The sequence below is a fragment of the Molossus molossus genome, unplaced genomic scaffold, assembly GCF_014108415.1.
Source record: "Molossus molossus isolate mMolMol1 unplaced genomic scaffold, mMolMol1.p scaffold_m16_p_14, whole genome shotgun sequence".
Lineage (NCBI taxonomy): Eukaryota > Metazoa > Chordata > Mammalia > Chiroptera > Molossidae > Molossus > Molossus molossus.
In genome coordinates this window covers 51484232-51507629 of record NW_023425349.1, presented here as the reverse complement: position 1 = coordinate 51507629, position 23398 = coordinate 51484232, and the positions used below count along the sequence as shown (strand labels likewise).

The following is a 23398-nucleotide window of genomic DNA, read 5'->3' as shown; positions in this document are numbered from 1 at the left end:
ACCACTTAGTAGTGTTAAGTACATTGACATTGTTGTACAACCAATCTGCAGAACTCTCTATCTTGCAAAACTGAAGCACTATTAAACAGTAGCTCCCCATTCTGCTCCCCCACCCCCACCCCCAGCCACCACCATTCTACATTCTGACTTGAACTACTCTAGGTACCTCATCTAAGTGGAATCATATACTATTTGGTTTTTTTTTTCCGACTGGCTTATTTCACTTAGCATAATGTTGTTAAAGTTTTTTTAATCCTTACCCTAGAATATTTTTCCATTTGTCTTCAGATAGAGTGGGAGGGAGGAGGAGAGAGAGAAACCTTGACATGAGAGAGACATATCGACTGGTTGCCTCCCGCACGACGCCAGCCAGGGCCGGGGACAAACCACAACCGACGTACATGCCCTTGACCAGAATCGAACCCGTGACTCTTTGGTCTGCGGACTGACACTCTAACCACTGAGCAAAACTGGCCAGGGCATCCTTAAAGTTTTATCCATATTATACTGTGTCAGAATGTCCTTTTTAAGGCTTAATAATACTCCACCGTATGTATGTGATACATTTTGTTTATCCATTCACTCATTAGTGAATGATTGGGTTGCGTCCTCCTTTTGGCTACTGTGAATAGTACTGCTTAGGAAACAAGGTTTACACATACCTGTGTGAGACCCTGCCTTCAGTTCTTTGGAGTTATAACCAGAAGTAAAATTGCTTGTCATCTCTGAACTCTTTAAAAGGACTTGGTAGTAATCAGCATCTCCCTGTGACATGAAGCAAAGCCAATAAAAGGACATTTTAGAAATTATATCAAATCTCATCTATTTGGAACTTGGTACAAGGCAACCTCTCACCCTCTCACCCTTTCGAAACCAGCCAGATGCAAGCAAAGAAGGGCCGCTTTCTCCAGAGGACGTGATAAGGCCCTGGCAGGGAAACTCGTGACCTTCCCAAATAGGAAACAGCCTTAGGGACTCACTGAAAACCACTGCTCCTTCTTAAGGCTTTTGATTTGTTTTGTATTTAATTACTCAGTAACCTTAAGTTATGGGGTCACAAGCTAACAGCCTTTTCTGGGTTTGAAGGCCCTCTTCGGTTCACCCTCTTCCTGCCTGCTCACTGCAGCAGCCCCACTCTGTGTAACTGAGCCCAAGCCTGCCGGTCATTACCCAGCTCCTGCCCTACTTTCCTATTTCTAACAATGCTGTGTCCCACCCCCCCCCAAATGCCCTGCCCCTTTCTTCCCTGTTCAGCCAAGTGTCATCAGTCTTTTAAAGCCTCACTCAAAGATTATCTCCTGCAGGAAAGGGTCCCTGGTCCCCCCACAAGATAGTCTTCCGAGTGTCCTAGCTGCACATCCTTTAGGCATTTATCCTTTTCTAAAGATACTCATACACCTGTCTTCTCTCTTCCTCCAGGTGGGAATGTCCTGGTTCTCTATTACCTTGGGAGTGTTCAGCAGCCTCCTAAATATTCCTTTATACACAGAGAGTTCCCAGAGAAATGTTTTGAACACAGTTCGGTTTTCCAATGACAGATCACACAGCAAATTAGAAGGGGGCAAAGAGAGTAGATATAAGCTGGAAGTGAAAAGTCATATTATATGGAAAGACAACGGGGCAAAATTGTAGCATCTGGTATATGCCAGACACCGTGCTAGGAGCTGCAGAGTGTAGAAGGAAAAGCCAGACATCGCTTCTGACCTAGAATTTTTTCAGTAGCAAGAGGAGTCCGATACGCACGCAAATGCCCCCCTATCAGTGTTCGTTCGAGGAGGGATCAATGCCCAGCCGCAGAGCGGGGTCGACGGTGCTCAGCGTCAGTGAGACACAGTTCTAGGGGATGTAGAAGAAGGGTTTACCCGTGGAAGATGGGGAGGGTGACCTGGAATGTAGGCATTGGAGATGGACCTAGAACGAGTAAATGGGGTGAGAATTTAGCCTAGTGGTTTGATCACTGGTAGCTCTGGAAAAAACAGAAGCCCGATTGTAGGGGTGAAGGGTATAGGTAGTTGACTTTTCTGAGAAATTTTGTGGTTCTCTCCCTTGACCTATTAGAATTACCTGAGGGAATTTTGTAGAAAATACCCAGACCCAGGTCCCACATCCAGATTCTCAGTTGCCCTGGAGTGGGGGTCTGAGCATGAGTACTTTCTAAAGCTTTAAAATGTATTTTTAATTTAAAAAATTTTCTCATCACAGAACCAACTCTGTGATTGTTTCTGATTATGTAATTGTAAAAATTTGGACAAGCTAGAAAAGTATAGGATGGAATTTAAAAATCATTTGAAATCTTACTGTTCTGGATTAGCACAGTTAACTATTTGATGACTTTATTTGGCCATCTTTTTATGCATAAAACGCATGATTTTCCACCAGTGGGGGCCGTATCATAATCGTTTTTCATTAAGGAAGCTCTTGGACAAAAGAAGTCTTTTGGGGTAAGGAAACACCCTCCTTTCCTCTTTTCCTCCCCACCCACATCAGTCACCCCAAATCCATGGGAACAGGTCGAGAAGTTTCCTTTCATGTTCTCAGGCTCATATAATCTTACATAAGTATGGCTGGGGTCAGGTTATTCAAAATCTTTTTTAAAAAATGAGAGATATTGTATCTACCCACCTGCCCATTGTTCTTCTCTCACTCAAAGATATAGTAGACACAGAGAGAGTAGGTTCACCCACTGTTTTCTTGTCTGTGGTGGGTTGGATTCTGGCCACTAGACACAGTGCTGCATGTCCCTGTGGGGCTACCTAAGTGGGCAGGTTCCCAGGCCAGCGGGTGTTCTGCCTCTCTCACTTTTTTGTTACATGTCCAACCATTTGATGACTCTCTTCATTTTTTAAAAAATTGAGGTAAAATTTACAAACAGTGAAATGCACAGATCTCATGTGTGCAGGTCATCAAGTTTTGGTCAATGTATACATTCATCTTGACAAATACCCTTGTGCATATGCCCCAGACAAGATCTGAAACATTTCAGTGCTCCAGAGAGTCCTCTGGAGTCTCCTTTCAGGGAGTCTCTGTCTCTCGGAGGCAACCACTCTTCAGTGTCTTTCCCTATGGATCATTTCGCCTGTTCCTGAGCTTCATGTGATGGAGTCATGCCGTAGGTGCCTTTTTGTGTCTGACTTATTCTACTTGGTATGAAGTTTGTGAGATTTATCCTTTTTTTTTTTTTCCAGAGCAGTTTTTCATTGTATAAAAATACTACAATTTATTTTATCCATTATCCTGTTGATGGACATTTGGGTTGTTTCCAGTTTGGGAGAATTATAAACAAAGCTATTGTAAATATTTTTGTATAGTTTTCTTTGTGTGCAGACTGGTGGAGCCACTAGGGAAAATAATATGGTGTTTCCTCAAAAAAAATGAAAAATGGAACTGCCATTTGACCCAGTGATCCACTTCTAGGAATATATCCTAAGAAGCCCAAAACACCAATCAGAAAGAATATATATACCCCTATGTTCATAGCAGCACTATTTATAATAGCTAAAATCTGGAAACAGCCCAAGTACCCATCAGTAGATGAGTGGATAAAAAAGCTGTGGTACATGTACATAATGGAATACTATGCAGCTGTGAAAAAGAAGGATCTATTTCTTTGAGATAGCATGGAGGGACCCAGAGAGTATTATGCTAAGAGAAATATGCCAGTCAGAGAAAGACAAGAATCTCATGATCTCACTTATTTGTGGAATATAATGAATAAAATAAGCTGCCAATCAAAATATGTCCAGAGACATGAAAGTAGGGACCAGACTGACAAACCTCAGAGGCAAGGGCAGTGGGGAGGTGGGACGAGATAAATCAAAGACGCTATATGAATATATGCATAACCCATGGACACAGACAACAGTGTGGCGAAGGGGGGTGTCAGAGGGACATCTGTAATACTTTCAACAATAAAGAAAAAAATTGATAAAGTTCTTTAAGTTCTTAAAACACAAAATAAAATGTATCTTAATGCAAAAAAAAAAAAAAAGAAAGATAAAGGGATTAACCTTCACACATCTGGCAAATTTTGCCATCCACACTGGCTCACCCCGAAGGTCTTTGTGTATTCGAATAATGCAACTGTGTGTGTAGTCCACATAGGCCCGGTTATGTCCGAACTGTATTAAGGATGGACTTGTGGGAAGGGAGTACTTTGTAAGATGACGTCTCACCTTACCTGAGGGAGGTAGAATCCCTAGGTAAGATCTCGAGGCTTACAGAAGTACAAGAAACAGAAACTGCACTGCATCATGTTGGAAAAAGTGAGCCCGGGTCCTGTTTGGGGAGGGGAGGGCCTTGTGTGTGTGAGCAGCTTGGGGATGCACAGAATGTATCCTTTCTGTCAGCTGCTGGTTTGTTGTTACTGAACAGTGCCATCAGCCCTGAAACAGGAGTTCCCAGCTGGAGGCTTTAGAGGAAGACCATTAGTATATTTACCTGCGGAATTCAGCCCTGTGCAGCACTGTTATTCATTCTGGAAGAGAGGACCAAGAGAAGGCCAGTGATCCCCGAGAGGAAAGAATGCTTCCCACTGCCTAGACCCAGCCTAGAGACATTCTGTCTGACCGGCCACAGGAGTTTTTTTTTTTTGAAGGCAAGAATCTAGGATAGATATTAGCAGCAGGATGTATCTTCAAAAATGTGAGACAGTGGAAGAAAAATTCAAATATAGACAGCCTCGTGCCTTTGTGTTTGGGGCGTGGGCGAGGTGTGGATTTAGGTGTGAGGACATTGCTGAGATCTCTGTGGACAAACCAGGAAAGGACAGAAACCAAAGGGGAATGAATGGCCAGATTATGGAGTTCATCAGGTAACTCTGGCTGTACTTCTTTGTATCAGAGGCAGAATTTACATCAAAATCCGGGCATCAGTGTTTCATATAATAATGCATCCTTTGCAACGTGGTCTAAGGACAAGGAATACATGGAGTTCTGGAAGAGGCCAAACTAATCTATGTAGAAAGAAAGAAAGAAAAAAAAAAAGCCGTGGTTGCCTCTGGGAGGGAGGGTGTGGCGGGGTGGTGGGGAAGGGGCATACTGTGATGGTAATGTTCTCTATGTTGATAGGGTTTGAGTCACACAGGTGTAGGCATTGCTCAAAGTTCCTTGAATGGTATGCTTAACATTTGTGTATGCAAGTGTTGTGTGTGTATAAATTCCACCTCACTATAAAAAAGAAATAAGAAAGAAAAACTATAATGAAACCAAAGAATGTTGCATAATCCAGTAGTGGATTTTTTTTCCCTTTAGCTTCCTAGTCAATTTTCTCCTAATTTGCAAAACTACCTTGCAACTTATTACTATGAGTAGAGGGTAAGGCCCGTAATTCAATACGGAGAAAACACATTTTTTAATTTTTTCCTGATCAGTGAAGTTATCACTTCAAATAGAGAAGACAGAAGATGTGAACGAAAAGGTCTTTTTAGGTGTACATAGTTTAGGGCTGCTGTTCACCAAAATGTACCATCTGCTTCTTACAGGCACATGGCAGATGAGCTTCCTTGCCCTCTTGGAGTTTGGTGGGGACATATTAGGTAAAGTGTTGAGTGTCATTTCCAAGAGGAAGATTTAGGTTAGGGTTGCTAGGTTTAGCAAATAAAAACACAGGGCACAAATTAAATTTGCATTTCAAACAAACCGCTAATTATTTATACTATAAACGTGTCTCATGGAATAGCTGGGACGTACTTATACTAAAACATGGTCTGTCATTTATCTAAGTTCAAATTTAACTGGGTGTCTTGCATTTTATCTGGCAACCCTATTTTAAATGCCAGTGTGAAATTTATCTTGTGTTCTCCATTTCTCTGGCACAGTGATTATCAATCCTGAGATGGTAGCTACTCCATCAACCTGGGTCTCTAATTGAATATAATGAACAGAGTCTCCTGCTGACCCAAATGGACATGTAGCATGTTCAAAAAATAACCTTATTTTGTGAAGCCCCTGGAGATTGGGGGCTGGTTGTCACCACGGCATACCAGAGCCTGTTCTGACTGATACAGACACTGACTCACACTACACCCTGCCATAGCTCGTTCTGTGGATTGGTGCTCCATGGTGTAGTCTGTGTATTTTTTCTTAATAATTAAATTGTTCTGTCTTTTCCCCCTTAAGGTGGACTTAGGTGAAGGCAAGATTTGCTTCTGTTGTGAGGAATTTCAACCAGCTAAATGCACAGACAAAGAAAATGTCTTGAAACTCTTCCCCGTTCAGCCTTGTAGTGCGGTTCACCTTCTACTCAAGGTACCTCGAATGGATTCTACCCCAACAATCAATATACCAGAGAGCCCCAGAGAAAGCAAAGTTAATGGAAATATTCCTGCCCTGATACCTCCCTCTAATAGTTATGCTCCTGAACGCAGATGTGAACGACCCCTCATCGACGACTCAGAGACAGAATTGAACAAAGAAAGAATCACATATTATTGTGTGGGTCTTAAATTATATATGGATGGTTTTCTTTGTGTTTAAGAATTATACAGTAGTGAAAAATGTAAAGGAGCCTAAATACATACATATGTATATATGCGTATACACATAGTTATATATACATGTACATACATACACATATATGATGTAGCTTTCAGCAGAAGCTTTACATGGCATGCCCGTTTGTCATGGTTCTGATGCTCCTATGTTGGTGTGAATGAGTCCTGGGGACTGCTGAGTGTTACTGTTCTGGGACACAGACTTAGAAGAGAGACTGGCCAGAATATACAGGAGAAATCCAAGCGCTTTACCTCTTGTTTTATAGGCAACAACTGTAACAAGCAAAGAGAGAAAAGACAAATCCCAGTTGAAGAGAAATAAGAAATTAACCTTTATTAGGGAATGAGATAAGGATTGTGTCCTGACTTAAGGCCCATCAGCCCAGTGAGTGACAAGATCAGTTGGTGAACTATGAGGTATTAGCTTTTGGACAGTCTACCACTGATGGCTTTCTTTAGTTAGATCTTTGTTTGGGGTTGATTTTTGCAGAGGGGCGGGGGGAGATGAATCTCTGAGCAGGGAGAGAAGCTGCCAGCTCCCTGGATTATGCAGGATGTAAAAACGGCCTGCTTTCTTTGGCTTCTGGAGTTTTGGTAGCTGAGTCACCCCCAAACTTTCTGAGCCAAGACTTCGCTCGGGGAAAGCCCCACTAAGGAGCCAGGATTGTGGCAACAGAAACTTTTGGAGTTGCCTTTGCTGCTATTCTGAGATGTGTGTTTAGAGGAGAGAAGCCCTGTTTACATGCGGGCGGCCTGCCCCTCCCTTGTCCCAGTTGTGCGCCCCGCTCAGCTCTGCCAACAGCTCCTGAAATAGAATCAGTGGCCACACGTTAAGCAGCAAGCTGTCCTGGTGCAAGGCTTGGGGGGCTGGGAATTGATGTCACTGGAAACTCCAACTTCAGAAGAGAAACTCACTGCTTTCCTGGAAGGAGTGTTTCCCAGCGGTACCCCGATGCTAGCAAAAGAAATATTGTAGTTTCAGGGACAGGAAGCTTCTAAGATAAGTTTTTAAATTAAGAAGTACACACTATAAAAATCACCAGCATTATTTTTTTACTCCTCACCTGAAGATATGTTTATTGATTTTAGAGAGAGAGGAAGGGGAGGGGGGAGAAGCATCAATGTATGAGAGAAACATCGATTGGTTTCCTCCCGTGCAAGCCCCAACTGGGGGATTGAACCCAAAACCTGGGTATGTGCCCTGACTGGGAATCAAACCCACAACCATTTTGGTATACAGGACGACTCTCCAACCAACTGAGCCACCCAGCTGGGCATCACCAGCATTTTGGGGGGCCCTTACCATTTAAGTCCTTTACATGCATTTTCTCATGAGAATTGTTTTATTGGGAGAGTGTGTTATTTTAAAAAGTTTTTATACACTTTCTGATCTGCTTTAAAGTGCTCAGTGACATCTCTGTTTTCTTGTTCTAGAAAGTCCTTTTCGCCCTGTGTGCCTTGAACGCCCTGACCACCACCGTCTGCTTGGTGGCAGCCGCCCTTCGCTATGTGCAGATATTTGCAGCCAGGAGGTCCTGCAGTGTAAGTCCGTGCAAGGTGGCACCATGAGTGTGACTCCGCTGAACCAGCCCAGGGACTAGTCCGTGCGCTGCGTTACTTTCCCCTGGGGCCCTTGTGAAGGCTGTTGACTAACGGAGGTGCCTTCAATTAGGATGAATCCCAGATTTCTGTCGAGGAAGTGGAAGAACATGGACGCATCCCGGACCCCGATGACTTCGTGCCGCCAGTGCCCCCGCCTTCGTATTTCGCCACACTTTACTCCTGCACACCCCGGATGAACCGCAGGTATCGTTTCTCAGCACCGCCCCCTCCCCCGTTCGGGGAGGTGGCTGCTCTTGGTTTTGAAGACTGTAGATTCCCTAGAACTCACGGGGTGAGCTCTGAACCTCGCGCCAACATCTGGACAGATTGTGTTATTTTGGGGGGGATTTTTTATTTTCCTCTCTCTCTTTCTTTGTCTGATAAACTGCAGGACACCAGAGAAAAGTCAAACTGTGACCCAAGGATATACTTTTTCAATTTCAATTAGCTTCCCAGGAAAACTGACACCCAGTGAGATAACTGCTGTAATTTGACATGATTGAGAGCTGCTGTTGCCCTGGAAACGTGCTCAGTGAGGCCAAATCGATGTTCATTATAACACCATCAGCAAGTCCTCAAATCATGAAATTCTTACCAGCCATTAGAAAAGATGAATTATTAATTACTTCTCTCCGGTCTAGAAAAAGTAGACGCTAGGCTTATTATCGTTTTCCAATTCTAGCTCAAAATTTGGTCTGCTTCTTAACTCCCAGGAGTTATTTGTAGAATGAAGGGCGGCAAGCCTTCCTCTGATTGTTGTCAAGTTCTAGAATTGTAACTCTCTAGGGAATGACTTTATTCATTCATTCATTCAAAAAACAATCAGTTCTCTGCCGCTTACTAGTCACTCCTGGGTTATTGAGATTCAAAATGAGTTAGACTCACCCCTGGGTTATTGAGATTCAAAATGAGTTAGACTCACCCCGTCCCTTCTCTTGGAACTCGCAGTCTATGTCATTCCAAGTGAGTGTTGTTACAATCACACTAAGCAGTACTCAGAAGAGAGGATCTCAGAGCACAGAGGAGGACCACCTTACCGGCAGCGGTGGGCTGCAGAGAGCTTGCAGGAAGAGTGGGCTTTGGGCAAGGTGATCTTAACGCTGAATTTAGAGGAAAAGTGAACTTCTGTTTAAGCTTCCAAAAGAGAATCTCCGAATTCTACAGGAAGACGAGTGTCTTTAGGTTGACATTCAGAGGGCCAGGTATTTTCCATTTTTAATCCCTGAGGTACACGTAGAGAGTTGTCAGATTTGGTGCCAGGCATGGTGTTTTTGGAAATCCATTTTCTAATGCTTGGGGCAGCCATACATGACTTTGAAACCGGTCGCCCGTGAGTGCTACCATCAGACACTGTTAATGTTCTCTTCCGTGAGTCATCTTCCTGACTTGTCCCTCAGATCCATACCTAAATGCCCCCTCCAGGCCCCCTGCCTTGCACCCACTAGGCGGAGGTGGAGATGACCACAGAGTTGGGTGAGGGGGCGGGCAGCTGGCTGGACCAGGGGCTGGGCGCCTGAGGAACAGCCCAGCCTCCCTGTTGGCCAGGGACTGGTATACTGAAATTTCGAAGCTAAGGAGGCCAGGACAGTTTTCCTAGTGCCTTAGGAAATGAGCCAAGAATTACAGGGGCCAGAGAGACAGCGACAAAACCCACATTCTTTGTGCACATGAGAACACATTTGCTAAAACCTTAGCCCACTTTCAGGCTGGGTGCAGAGGCTCCTGAGAAGGCAGTGATGTGCCTGGAGTTTCCTGGGTTGGAAGAGAAATGCTCACTTCAACAAGAAGGATTCCTTGGCTCGCTGAGGTTGTGGGTAAGCACTTGGTTGACCTAAGAGGAGGCGACAGAGAGATTTAATTTCCTGTAGTAGCAGAAAGGGAAAGTGACTCATGGGAGTTAGGAGTTGTGCTGTCCAGCAGAGGCCTGTAGAATACTCCCCACCCCACCCCACCCCCACCGTCTCTTCTCCTGGCTTTACTTCTGGCTCCTCCAGTGATGTTTATCAGTGTGGGTGTTTCCACTCTTGAAGGACATACGTGCATCTCTGGATTTGTCCCTCTGGGTCCCGAGATAGCCCCTGGCCAAAACCAGGTTGGAAAAAGACAGATAAGCTGCTCATCAAGGACATTACTATTCAGAACTTTCTGGAAGGAATGTGGGGGGAGGGTGTTAACGCAAAACACCCTTGTGAGAGAGAAGACACTGCCCAAACGTATACCAGGAGCCGAGAGCAGGTCTCGCGTGGGCAAGCACGCTCATTTTCTGCAGTTCCACCAATATCAGAGTGTAGCCCACTTTCTTTTTAAAAATGACTGACTTTAGTCACCTTTATATACATATTCTATCAGAGATATTTTTAAGTTTGACTTTGCAAGATTCTCGGTATAAATCAATTTTATGAACACTGGATGTTTAACCCCAATTGGTGACTTTTTTCTTGTAAGCAGGCCGACAAAATATTAACGAGTGCTTTTTTGAAATTCCCATAGCCAGTTATGTGAAGTGTTTTCACACAATAGAGGCTCCCCATTTCCTGCTAGGCATTCTGACCGCGCAGAAGAGGCTTATTTATTTAACTTCTATAAATACAACCACTCATACATTGGTCTCCCCTTGAGAAAGGGCTTCTGAGGTTACTGTCATAAACAGGTGGCTGGTGCGGGGGAGCCTTCTGTCCGAACATGGCTTATCTGCGTTGTGAATCGGTGTGTCAGTCCAGGAGGGGGCTGTGCACCCTGTCCCCACCACTCCGAGGAGTCCCCATTCTCAGAAATGGGCTTGAGCCAGGAGTCAAAAAGGAGACTGTCTGAACTATTTTGCGAACGTGGACCTGGGTGTACTGTGGGATGTACCTGCTATAGAAAATTAAAGAAGACAGGGTGGGAGGCAGGTTGACCTGGACATGTCTTAAAGGTGAAGCAAAGCCCACCCATTTGCTTTCCTAATGAGCTTCTAAACCCACCCTCCAGGGGAGCCAGGCTGTGCTGGCAGTTGGCCCGTTGGGCAGGCAGGGCACCCCTGCCTTGCTCCCCCTCCACGGGCAGCAGCCCTACCACCATGTGCCCAGAAACAGCACACACAGCTTTTCCAGTATGTAGGGGAAGATCCTTCTTTGGTGAAGGGTGTATTAGTTGCTCTGTCACCCTCAGATGAGTTTTCCAGGCCTATTTGTAGCATTATACTTGGCGTGATCAATTTGGGTTTTCTGTTCACCCTCCGTGCTCAGGAGCATGAACAAGGGAAGGTTTCTTGGAGACTTTGGGATGAACTTAAAGAGCCCAGGCTCTGGAGTCTCTTAAACGGCAACTCTGGGTGGATCTGTTGCCATTTCTGAGTGTTCGCTTCCTCATTCCCCTGCATTGTCACAGGCTGCCGAGAGGGTTGTGATGTGATGATGGGTGTAGGCTTTTAAATTTTTTCCCCCTAAAATGAAAAGCTTCTCCTCTGTCCCTGTTAGTGACCCTGTTTAACAGGTTCTCGATATGTATCTTAAAACATGTAGCCCTGAATCTTACCTCTGCTTTATCAGGTAGCAGTGTTCTAAAGACGCTCATTCTTAATAAAAAATCTGATCACCTTTCTCAGATCTAGCAGGGTTTGCGTTTCGGCCACCAGGATCCATTTCCCTTTGCAGTGTGCTCAGCCCTGGCTGTGCACTAGATTCACCCGGGGGCACTGAGCCCGCAGGCTCCTGGGCCCCAGCGCAGGCGATTAGAGCAGTTTCTAGAGGGGGGCCTGGGCCGTCCAGATTTTAGAAGCCCCCCGGGGTGAAAGCCATCAGGAGTCAGGGGAAAACCTGCCAGGGGATAGCAGACCCATTTCCCACAGAGAGTTCCTTATTTACTCAGAGGTAAGTAAGGGAATAAATAAGGAAACCTGCCTCGTAGGAAAGGGAACGTTCCTTCTGCATCTTGCATCAAAATGAGGCTTTTCTGGTTATGTTAATAACCATCGAAGCCACTCATTAAAGAAAAAAATCAAGATAAAGTGCGTCTCCTCTGTCAGTTTTTCTTCTCGAAGAGATTTCTGTAGTTTAGGGTCTAAAATGAAAGCCCTTTCTTCTCTGTGAACATACTGTATAGGTCTCCACTGGGCTGGGAATATAAAACAAAGACCACCAGAGCAAGCAGGCAGACAGGCAGACAGACAGACAGACAGGGCCCAGGGGACGTGTCAAGGCTTTGTACATGCTGGAAAGAGGGCTCCTGAGGTTTATGCTGATTAGGATGGAAGACTGGCCCTCTGGAGAGGACAGAGGGTCCCCAGGTCTCATTGAGTAAACAAGCCGCCTTATTCATCGGTCAGGAAAGCTTCAGTCAGGTCCTGGAGGGTCTGAATTCCTAGAGCCACTTGGGGTTTGTCGCTGTCAAACAGCTTCGGCTGCATTGGCGAGTTGGGGAGAAAGTGGGCAAGTTCTGCTCTAAGGGGAGAATGTAATGGTGCTTTCTTGATAACTTTCCCAGGACCCCTGCCAGCCACCCCTGGGAGAGCCCCTCCGTGCTGGCGCCTCTCCTCAGATAGGGTGTGTTCTGTACTGAGCCTGCATGTGTCCCTGCAATTAGGTATCAGAGTATAACCTTGTCTCTTACCTTTCAGGTCAAGCAGGGGATGAGATTCTTCCTTCTGAACAAAGATAGAGGGGGGAGAGGGGAGAGGTTGCTCACTTTTTTTTAAAAATCCTCACCTGAGGATATTTTTTTCACTGATTTTTGGATAGAGTGGAAGGGAGGGAGGGAGAGAAGGAGGGGGAGAAAGAGAGAGAGAAAGAAAATCATCAATGTGAAAGAGACACGTTGATTGGCTGCCTCCTGCACGACCCCAACCAGGGCCAGGGATCCAACCTGCAACCCAGTTATGCGCCCTTGACTGGCAATCGAACCCGCGACCTTTGGGTTTGCAGGCTGACGCTCTCACTGCCAAGCCGAGGTGGCCAGGCGTTCTCTCTTCTTTCTTATTCGAGCTGCAGGAGTCTGTTTCTTCTGAATCGCAGAATTCCAGACCTTCTGTTGTTAGGAATAAAGAACATTACATCTTTTTCAGCGTCTTTTTCTCCACCAATTGCATTTTGGAAAATGGTCGCGGGGAATAACGTGAAAGGGAAGCCATAAATCCAGTGAGAACCTTTCCAAAACTGCAGGCTCCCGAGTCCGTTTTTCCCATCGTCTGTCAGTGAGTGTCTGTTTCTGCATTCCAAGAACCCACGTTCAACTTTGCTGTTATCTGTTTTTTTCATCCTACACTACTCTGTGGCTTGAATGCAGGTTTTGTGGTCTTCTGTGTATTTTTGTTGTTGTTGTTAATCCTCACCTGAGGATATTTTTTTCATGTATTTTTAGAGGGAAGGAGGAAGAGACAAACATCAATGCGAGAGAGACACCTGCCCCTACAAGGGCTGGGGATGGAACCTGCAACCCAGGTACGTGCCCTTGACCAGCAATTGAACCTGTGACCCTTCAGTGCACAGGCGGATGCTCTAACCACTGAACTCACTGACCAGGGTGTCTTCTGTGTATTTTTAATTGAAAAAGAATACAATTTCAGGTGTACAACATAATGATTTCACATTTGTATGTATTGAAATAATCATCACAATAGGTCTGGTTAACATCCATCATTGAGAACTTTTAAGAAATGCTTTATAACTGGGAGTTTCTTTAAAAGATAAAATTTTCCATGTATTTTAAACTATTATTTTAAAATGTAGGTTCTTTTTGCCCAGCCCGTGTGGCTAAGTGGTTGAGCATCAATCCATGCAATAAGAGGGTCCTGGTTCGATTCCTGGTCAGGGCACATGCCCAGGTTGTGGGCTCAAATCCTAGTAGGGGGCATGCAGGAGGCAGCTGATCAATGTTTCTCTCTCATGGATGCTTCTATCTCCTTCTCCCTTCTCTTTCTCTCAAATCAGTAAAAACATATTACAAAATAAAATAAATAAAACTTAGGTTCTGCCCAACCAGTGTGGCTCAGAGGTTGAGCGTCGACCCATGCACCAAGAGGTCACTGGTTTGATTCCCAGTCAGGGCACATGCCCAGGTTGTGGGCCCAATCCCCAGTGGGGGGCATGCAGGAGGCGGCCAATCGATGTTCTCTCTCATTGATGTTTTTATCTCTCTCTTCCTCTCTCTAAAAATCAATAAAGAAAAAAGAAATTAAAAAAATTAAAATCGTTAAAAACAAATAAATAAATAAAATTAAATGTAGGTTCTTTGTTACCCAGATTGTATGTGTGTGTGTGTGTGTGTACTTTTCTGTGGACACACTGGCAGAAAATCTTGTGTGTTTCTTTGTTTATGGTTTTTGCCCTCAAGGGTCCCTCACCCACAGGCTATATCCGCAATGCCTGGGGGGTAGCAGGTGCTCTGTTCAGTGTCTGGTGATGACCACCTTCCAGAGGATTGCTCTGACCCCTCCTGCTGTATGCTGCTTTGTCTCTGAGTCACGTTTGCTTTGTTTGAAACATTTATTTATCCTTTCAAATATTTTTTAACAAGTAGTGAGTTTCTGCCATGAATCAGACATCAGAGAAACCCAGGCAAGAAAGTTGTCATGTACTTGAGTTTCCCTGAGCCCCTCGTTTTATTTTTCTTTAATTGAGGTGAAATTCACATAACCTGAAAGGAACCATTTGAAAGTGTACAGGTCAGTGGCATTTAGTACATGCCGGCAAGATGCAGCTATCTCTCCATCTAGTTCTAAAGCATTTTTACCGCCTGCAAGGAGCCCAGTCTTTCCCCATTCCTTCCTTCCCCCAGCCCCTGGCAACCACTAATCTACTTTCTGTCTCCTAAGGATTATTGTTTGCTTTTTGCCTAGTGGATTTGAAAGGAATGATGGTATCGCATTTTATGCGTTGCCACTTGCCTAAGGATAACCATCTAGAGGCAAAGGCCAGCACGCAGGAGCCTCTGAGGTCAGCTGGCCTGTCTGTAGAACGTGCTTCCTGATGCCAACATGCTTCTCCTAGGATGGTTGGTCCCGACGTTATCCCACTGCCGCATATATATGGAGCGAGAATCAAAGGCGTGGAAGTATTCTGTCCTCTGGACCCTCCGCCTCCGTATGAAGCAGTGGTGAACCAGACAGACCAGGAGCAGGTACTGTCCCCACAGGTTCTCTGGTATGTTGACCACAGTAGGGCAAGCAGCAGACTGCGCTCTGTGGATCTTTCTAAGTTCACTGAGCTCAGATGCTGCTTGCATTGAATATCGACAAATACTTTTCTTTTTTCCTGTGTTGCAGACATCTTTATTCCGACTGTCAGAAGGATCAGAAGCCACCATCAGCCTGATGGAACCAGCCGGCATGCCTGTGACTCAAGGTAATAAACTGATCACTGCCCAGACTTTTGACTTAGTAAATTCCAACAGGAGAATAAAAATAATGATCTGTACGGTATTTTGTTGGAGGTCAGGTATTCCTGGAGCAAATGAGTCAAGTTATAGCCTTTCCAGATGCAAAACTATTACCTTATCAACTTTTAGGGCTTCCAAGTGGGAGATATCACGTGAACAAAAATACAGATATCCTTAGAATCTTTTACAAATAACCAGACTATTTTCAGGGATGTATGAAATAAATTACAGAGTTAAATTTGGTGTGCCTGTGTTTTTCCAACCTCAGATTTCTTTTTTTCTTTTGTTAGAATTAGATGCGCTGTTTTGAAGAGAAAAATGTGTTTTATTTATTACAGGGTGATTTGCTGTGAGATTACACTGTCATTTATAACCTAGGGTCCGGGTCATGCTGCCTGAACATGTAGTGATTTCTGATTTCCAGCCCTGCACTCAATACTAGAGTTGGTTTATAGTTTTCTTTATAATTTAAGGGAACTTTGTATAGCTTTCTCTCTTTGCAGAGGTTTTAAATGGCCCAGAGAACTGTCCACCAGGACAGAATTGCACATGATGATAAATTATGGATCAACCTTTAGCTATTTTGGACAAAGGTGATTTTTCAGCAGCACCCGTTGGAGCTGGGTTTCTGTTCTGCTCACCTCCCGTCTTACGTAGAATCACGCGGCAGCGCTCTGTTTCCTAAGTGTGTTTGCAATTCTTCCATTTCTTAGAAAAGTTTCCCAGACCACAGCTCGGGCTCACAAACGATGTGATTTTTATTTTCCCGAGCGGAGGTCATTCAATTCCAGGGTGGTTTTACTGACGCCTTTCGTGGCTACTGGCTCTGTAACTTGGCTGCCCCGAAGTTTACCAGCCCAGCCGGCAATACGCTGTCTGTCTGCTGGTCCGCAGCCGGCTCCGCAGCCGCCTCACCTGTGCGGGTATTCCCTTCCACCAGCCACGCTCATTCCCCGCGGCCAGCAGGTGGCTAGGAGCGGCCTGCCCTGAGGCTGCACCAGGATGCTTTCCGCAAGGCCTCTTTGGATGGAAAGGTTTTGTTTGTTTGTTTTAGGTCGGGAGTGGTGGTTTGGAGAGGCAGTGTTTCCCGTAGCGCCGAGAAATAAAAACTTACTGGGCCAGCCGCCTAAGCAAATGTTGTTAACTGTGTTACCCTGGCCCCGGCAGGTTTGGGTTCGCAGGTGTTTCCTGCCTGACATTTTGAGGGCTGCCACTGGCGAGCTAATTTTTGTTTCTCCTCTTTAAAAATCAGGTGGGAACACTCCTAATGCACCTGGAGAAGAAAGCGCATCCGCTTCGGCTGCCAACTCGAGCCAGCCGCGTCCCGGGAGGAGCCAGCGGGCTCTCCTGCCCCTGATGACAAGATGGAAGAGTGACCCTGTGCTCCATCGTTTCGTGGAGAGAGGTGAGGCATTGCCCAAGCTCCCGCAGAGCATGTATTTGTCTCCAGGTGCCGGGTGAAAGCAGGTGGCTCTTGCCAGCCGGGGTCCTGAGTTCAAAAGATACCTCGAGAAAATAAGATTTTCTACATGCTTATTAGAAATATACATCTGCCACAGCTTTTAAGGCTGGTAGGGTGTTTTTCTCTTTAAATTTTCATCAGAAGCATTTGGTTGCAGACAATACTGTGGTAAGTACTACATGAAGGAAATAACGCAGCTCGGGTTCTGATTTCTAGGCGCTCACAGTCCTGTAGGAATACACGTGCTCTCTCAAGGAAAAAGCCAAAAGGTGGTATTTTTTTTAATCCCCTCTTCTGTAATTTAACATTAATTATCTTTTCACTGAGTATGAATAGATTGGATTATTTAAATCTGACCTTGTTTTAAGAACTTCGGATAGAATGAAACTCACAATTCATCTTCCTCCCTCTCTGTTTTGAGTTTGTGCATAGATGTTATTTGAATATATGAATACCTGAACATCTCCAAATATGTCTTCGTTGTAGAACATTGTAAAAAATAAAGGAACTAGAGGAAGAAAATGAAAACCTTCTGTAACCCTATCAGCACCGGCTTCTCTCAGTGACCTGTTCTCGCTGTCACCTCTGCTTCCTCATGCCCTATGCAAATACTGTTCTCGCCTCGCTTTTTCTGGGGCCCTGCGTTCGCCCTGACCTCCTGGTCCCTCCGACAGCCTGTGTCGTGTGCCGCAGCTCTGGACTACCATGTGGGAGCCAGAGAGAACACTCCCCTGGTCTCTGCTGGGGCTCCCGTGAGGGGAGGACCCCCACCCGGGACTGAGCGTGCCTCTGCAACCCCAGCAGGCTGGCAGCCTGGCCCTCGGCTCCCACACCCTTCTCCACTGTGGGTGTCTGCCCCACCTGGCAAGTTGAGGACTCGAGCTGGCCACCTGCTGGCTTCAACTGGAACTTTGCTGTCTGCACAGCTTAGAGAGATCTGTCCAGGACCCCTTCCCTGCCTGCAGGGCTGCAGGGGTGAGGATGATACCTGCTCACCTGCTGGAGCCCTTCGTTGTGGAAGGGACCAGGCTACCTCCAAGTGACTGAGTGCAGACCCTGTCCTCACACATGAGTGTCTGTAGGGAGTGTTCCTGGGAGATTCGGCTCTCGGGGATAGGCTTGTGGCAGCAGAGGAGGACCCGCTGACCGCTGTTTAGAGATCCTCATGCCTTCTTCTCTCCAGAGGAAAAGGAGTCTCCCCTTCCCCCAGCTGATCTTCCACCACCCGCTCCCTTTCCTCCCTGAATATCTAAGTTTCCGCCTCTCAGGCTCCGCAGACTGAACTCTCCAGTGTTGTGTACACTGAAGGCTGCTGGCTGGCCGCTGGACGTTGGAAACCAGGCCCGCGTCTCACTTCACCGGTGACTGGACGGTGCGGTCCTGTCCTGCCGGTCCTCACAGCCTCGCTAAAGTAGGTAGTTGTGGAAATTAGAGCCTTCGGTGGATTTTCCAGGCCCGCTGCCGACTTCTGGAACGGCCTAGTTTTCCTGCACTTAGATTTCTCTTTCTGTAACCTTCGGCCATAGCGCTGCCTCACGGCCCGGTGCGGGCATAGGTAACCCGCCAGCAGTGCCCTCGAGGACGTGTAGGACACAGGTACAGTCCGAGTGGATGGAGCGGTCCCCTCGGCCCACAAGGCTCATCTTTCCTTAGCCCTGTCTCTAAGGGGCTCCTTCATCCTCCCCCCCGGGACATCCTTCATCAGTCAACCATGTTTTGTCTGCTTGCCCCATCCATGCCCAGATACTGGTCGTCACCCCATCAAATGGCTGCTCCGCCATGGTGTATACTTGGGAGGTTCTCCTCTGTCGTCTGTCTTTCCCGTGGGGGCAGTGTTCCATGTGGCACGACGAAATGTTCTGGGGCCACGTCCTGTTGGCACTACATCTGGAAATAGGCTTGTGTCATAGTTGCTGGTTTTGTGTTTCTCTTTCCTTTTGCAAAATGAAAAGCAAGGTGTGCATGGCTGTTGGCATTTGTCGTGTGTTTTCCACGCCGAGGTTAGTGGCCTGAGCTGTTTCACGTGCTGGCGTGCGTCCGGGGGCACGGCCAATGGGTCCCTGTTGCTTGTCTCTGCCCACAGCCGCTCCCGTGCTCAGCTGCGAAGCTGCGACTCAGACGGAGGGAAGACCGGACCGCGCCGCGGTGACCCTGAGGAGGAGTCTGAGATCCAGACCTCTGAGATGCAGGCCGCAGTCTTTAATTGATTACAAATCTTACGTAGACACCAAGCTGCTGGTGGCGCGCTTCCTGGAGCAGTCTGCCTGCGCCCTGCCGCCGGACGTCCAGGCGCTCGTGGAGAACATCAAAGCCATGCTGAAGTCCGACGCGGAGCACATGGAGGAAGCTCTCATGAGTGCCAGTTTCCTGGAGCAGGTACTTTTCTTCCTAATGTCTACTGCTAATCAGATCATTTGTTTCCACAGCAGCCCACGTGGCTTCTGCGATTTCCGTCCAAGGCACAGTGATTACGTTCACGGTCACTGTTCGGGGGACGTGTGGTTAGGAGGTCTGGGGGCGCAGAGGAAGCGGGGGCGCCTCCTTTTCAGGGGGGGTGACTTTTCCACAGCGTTCTTGGCCTACATGAAGAGAGACCCAGTTTTTTCCGGGATGTGGAAGCCAGGAGAAAGAAAAGGGTGCAGCTTGGGGATAAAAGGAAGGGGTTTGGGCAGCGGGGGTCACATTCAGCCGCTGATTTCCTGGTTGAAAGCTTCCCTGGATATGGCGTGACGTGTGGGCCCTTGGACAGTGACGGGCATGCCTGAATTTCAGTATCGGCAGCACGCTGGGAGCTGTGCACATTCCCACGGAGTGGGGGGCACGGTACCTAAGCCTACAGGACTGAAAGGGATGAACACCTTCTCCTTTCCGTAGGTTAGAAAGTCCAAGGCAACCCCTGAACAGAAGCCACAGGGGGAGGTGCCACTGGGCGTGCGAATGTCCCTCTGAGGTGGCAGGTTCTCATCTCCAAGGGGAGGGTTGGGCTGGGTGGTCTCGGAACCTGTGGTCTCTGAATGAAGGGGACTTCCCCCTGGGGAGGGGTCACAGCTTCAGCCCCCCCCCCCCTTTTTTACAAGCGGCCACCTCTGAGGAGGTGCTGCCTTGCCCAGGTATGCGGGGTGGTTGTTGAAGGCATCAGCACCCAGTGGCTCACGACGGGATCTCCGGTGCCCAGCAAACACTTCCTTAGCTGGGTGGGCTGATTCTCAGGGCCGTTACCAGCTACAGGATCCGACGTAACATTTTAGGGCAGATTGACTCCATCTTCTTCTCACTTTCCTTTCTGCTCTCACTTTCCACCTGCTGGCCTCTTCCAGCGGAAGCCAGAAGCCAAGTCCCCCCCGCCCCTCAGGGGACCCAGGAGAGCAGAACAGCGTGAAGAGGGGCATGAACCACGGACCCTCTGGTCTGCTCTCTAAGAGAGCGGTTGGCCCATGGCTCTGGGTCAGGCTCTCATTAGTATCCCCTGTAGGGGAGACATTCACGTCCTGGTGTCCCTGGTCTATGCAGAATGTCACTTGCTGCTTCCCTTCCTCTGTGCAGCCTCACTAGCCCACTAAACAGGCACACTTGGAGTCACTTAAAGGCTGCCAGCTTTGGTGAGGTAAGAGCTGGGCATCTGCCAAGCAGTTGGACCTTCTGCTAAGTCTTGCTCACTGGTAAATTGCTCTGGGGAGAAAGAACAAGCAGTTAGTCCAGTAGATGCTATCACCACAAATATTCCCTGGGTCTTTGCACAGACTAGACCAAAGTTCAGGTGCTGGGACTATTGCAGTGGGCTTGGACCACCTGCTGGAACCTTCTAGGACCGAACCCAGTGGTGACACAACACTATACCCTCCACAGATGGCAGGAGGCAGGGACCCCAAGAGGAGCTGTTGTTTCTGCCTCTCCCCAGCTTTTGCCCATTTTCACTTTCTCTGATCGATTAGAATACATCTTTAGATCCATTATAATTTTTCCAGTATCAAAACCACTTGTCCTAACTTACACGTAACAACAGTCAACAACTGTGAATTTTCTTCTTACTCAGAAAACAAGGACCGGCCATAAAGGTATACGTTAAGCAAATGCAAGTGATATTGTGATGTATTAAAACTGATGTATGCAGCACATTGCAAAAATAGATCTCGCAGTAGAACCATTCTTAAGAGTTTTTACAAGTAAACTGGTCTGGTTGTTAGGGTGTTTATTGAGGGGTTGTTAGATTAACTAGAAGCATCATTGGTTTTGGCTGATATAATGTCATTACCTGGTCACAAGGCCAAACCAGTAGTTAGCAGAGTTTCGAGTTCATTAGTGTCGCCTGGGTTTTTGTGAGAAGTACAGATGCGTGAGCCCCAGTCCAGACTCGCATGTCGGAATTGGTGTGGGGGAGCTGGGAGCCCCTATCTCTGACAAGCTCCTCTCCCTTCCTGTAATGTGCAGGTCCCAGTGGGAGTCGCCGGCTTCGGCCACAGGGAAATTGGGAAAAAGTGTGAGAAATATTAAATAAAAAGCAAGAACTTGCGATAGATGAATCAGTCAAATGTGAAGCAGGTCTACAGTGGAAACCATAGGAAATGTGGGGAATGTCTTAGGAACTTTAGAAAAAAGGCAGTATGTTAAAAGTCTCTGGAACTCCAAGTGGGTTCCGCTTTGGGTAACACCCTCTTTACAAGGCCACTGGACATGGGTGGACAGAGGAGGCAGAGCCCAGGACCACGTCTGGTGAAGCTTAACCTCTCCCCACGCTCTTTATTCTCCCCAAGATTATGGCTCCGCTGCAGCCCAGGGCTTTCAGGGCCCAGCTGCTGCCCTCAGGGAGACAGCCCGGCTTGCTGCACCTGCCGAGCTGCGGAGACCTGAGCACCTTCGTCTCCGTCCTGCCGCCGAGAATCCAGAGGAGACCCCGCAGAGCGGAGGCCGAGCGGCCACACAGCCTCATCGGTGTCGTGCGCGAGACCGTCCTGTGAACCAGCCAGGGCAGGCCCCCTGTCCTCTCCGCGTAGTTTCCAGGGTGGGGGTTGGGGTCCCCCTCTGGGAACTCCTCTAAAAGGGAGGCACTTCAGAGAATACCTATTTCTACTCTTTGGCTCCCCCTTCAGCTGATTTAGGGTTCTTTTAGGCTCATTTGATTTTTGGCTGCATCCATCCGAGGCTGTGAGGCAGCGTCTCCCTCTCTCTCCTCTGCTGGTCCCCTACCCTGGTGTCAATGGATCTGTGCCCCACTCCCCTCATAGTCCCCTTCTTCGCCAGTCTCTCTGTCACCGGGGGACAGGTCTGCGGGGCTGCTAGTGACACCTCCCGCGGCCCTGCACTGCTCGGGCGGCAGGAATTGGCACCCAACCCGATGATTCACCCCGAAGCTCTAATCATCAAGCCCCTTCTTAGGCCACCCTGAAATCACACTCTCTTTAGAAAAAATAGGGAACTTTTTTAGTAACGAATCATACTGAAACACGTAGGGGGAGTATTCTTATTGATTCCAATTATTCATGCTTGCAAAACTAGATAGCTAAAGCACTAAGAATAAAAATGTTTACTTTCAATCTCTGGACTCAATGTATAACGCTTGTGTATGCGGACGCGACCACCTACGAAGGTTTGGGATCTTGGAGCAGTGGCGATCAGGTGCGGGCAGGCCACCAAGCCCCTGTAATCCCCAAAGCACCCCATCCCCGTGCATAAGAGTGTGCCCTTCATGCGCTCAGCAGGCGCCTGGCTGAAGGGCTTCATGGGGCTGCCTTGCAGCGGGACCATGAGCAAGACACGTGCCGTGATCCCAGTGGGCATTGGTACTACGAAGGAAGGGGGTGGTTAGAGGAGGCTTCTTTGAGGAAATGACATGTAAACTGGACTCGACCCTGAGGGATAGGGAAGGGTGTTCCAGGCAGAGGGAACAGCCAAGGCAAAGGCCCCAGCACTAGAGGCCGCTGTGGAAGCAGCCCTGAGTGAGGGGAGAGGTGGGAGGGGCCCAGGCCGGATTTGATGCTAACAGTGAGGTACCACGGAGGAGTTTTCAACAGGAAGTCCCATTTCAGGAGATGACCATGCGAAGCGGAGACTAGCTGAGGCCAGGATATGAGCCGCGGAGGCAAGGAGATGACGAGGACAGGGCTGTGGCCCCTGCCAGGCACACCCATCTCACGCGCACAGCAGTGTAAGAGGTGGGAGCTGTGAGTGCCCCCATTTCCCAGATGAGGAAACTGAGGTTCGGTAACTTGCCCAGGCTCACTCAGAAGGTATGTGGTAGTGATGCCATTTGAACCCCAGCAGCCCATCACCAGAAACCACCCCGTTTCCTGGCCTCCCAAATAGTAGCCATTTGCCAGGTCTTGTTTCTACGAGAAAGCGATTGCTAAGCCTTGGAGCCGGGCTCGTGGAAGTACAGACACCCCGGGCTCCAAGCCCACAGGCTTTGCCAGAGCAAAAGCTGGCACGAGGTGAGGGGCCTGAGTAACAACAAGGGACAGACTATTTGGAGGCACCGAGTGGGGTGACAGGCGGCC

General features: G+C 47.6%; 1 protein-coding gene across 2 annotated transcripts in view; it reads left to right on the top strand.

The window, feature by feature from the left end:
* The window catches only part of FAM189A2 (family with sequence similarity 189 member A2), a 51220-nt gene extending 29336 nt beyond the window's left edge, over positions 1-21884 (top strand). Inside the window, exons 4-11 of one of the 2 annotated variants that reach the window (XM_036261323.1) lie at positions 6117-6245; positions 7925-8032; positions 8163-8296; positions 15058-15187; positions 15333-15411; positions 16698-16850; positions 19132-19283; positions 21659-21884. In XM_036261323.1, the coding sequence (XP_036117216.1) occupies positions 6117-6245; positions 7925-8032; positions 8163-8296; positions 15058-15187; positions 15333-15411; positions 16698-16850; positions 19132-19283; positions 21659-21862 (1089 nt within the window). In that variant the 3' untranslated portion in view covers positions 21863-21884. Of the gene's footprint in view, positions 1-6116; positions 6246-7924; positions 8033-8162; positions 8297-15057; positions 15188-15332; positions 15412-16697; positions 16851-18990; positions 19284-21658 lie in introns of both variants that reach the window. The other variant, XM_036261324.1, reaches the window with a different exon arrangement.
* The last annotated feature ends 1514 nt before the right edge of the window (positions 21885-23398 follow it).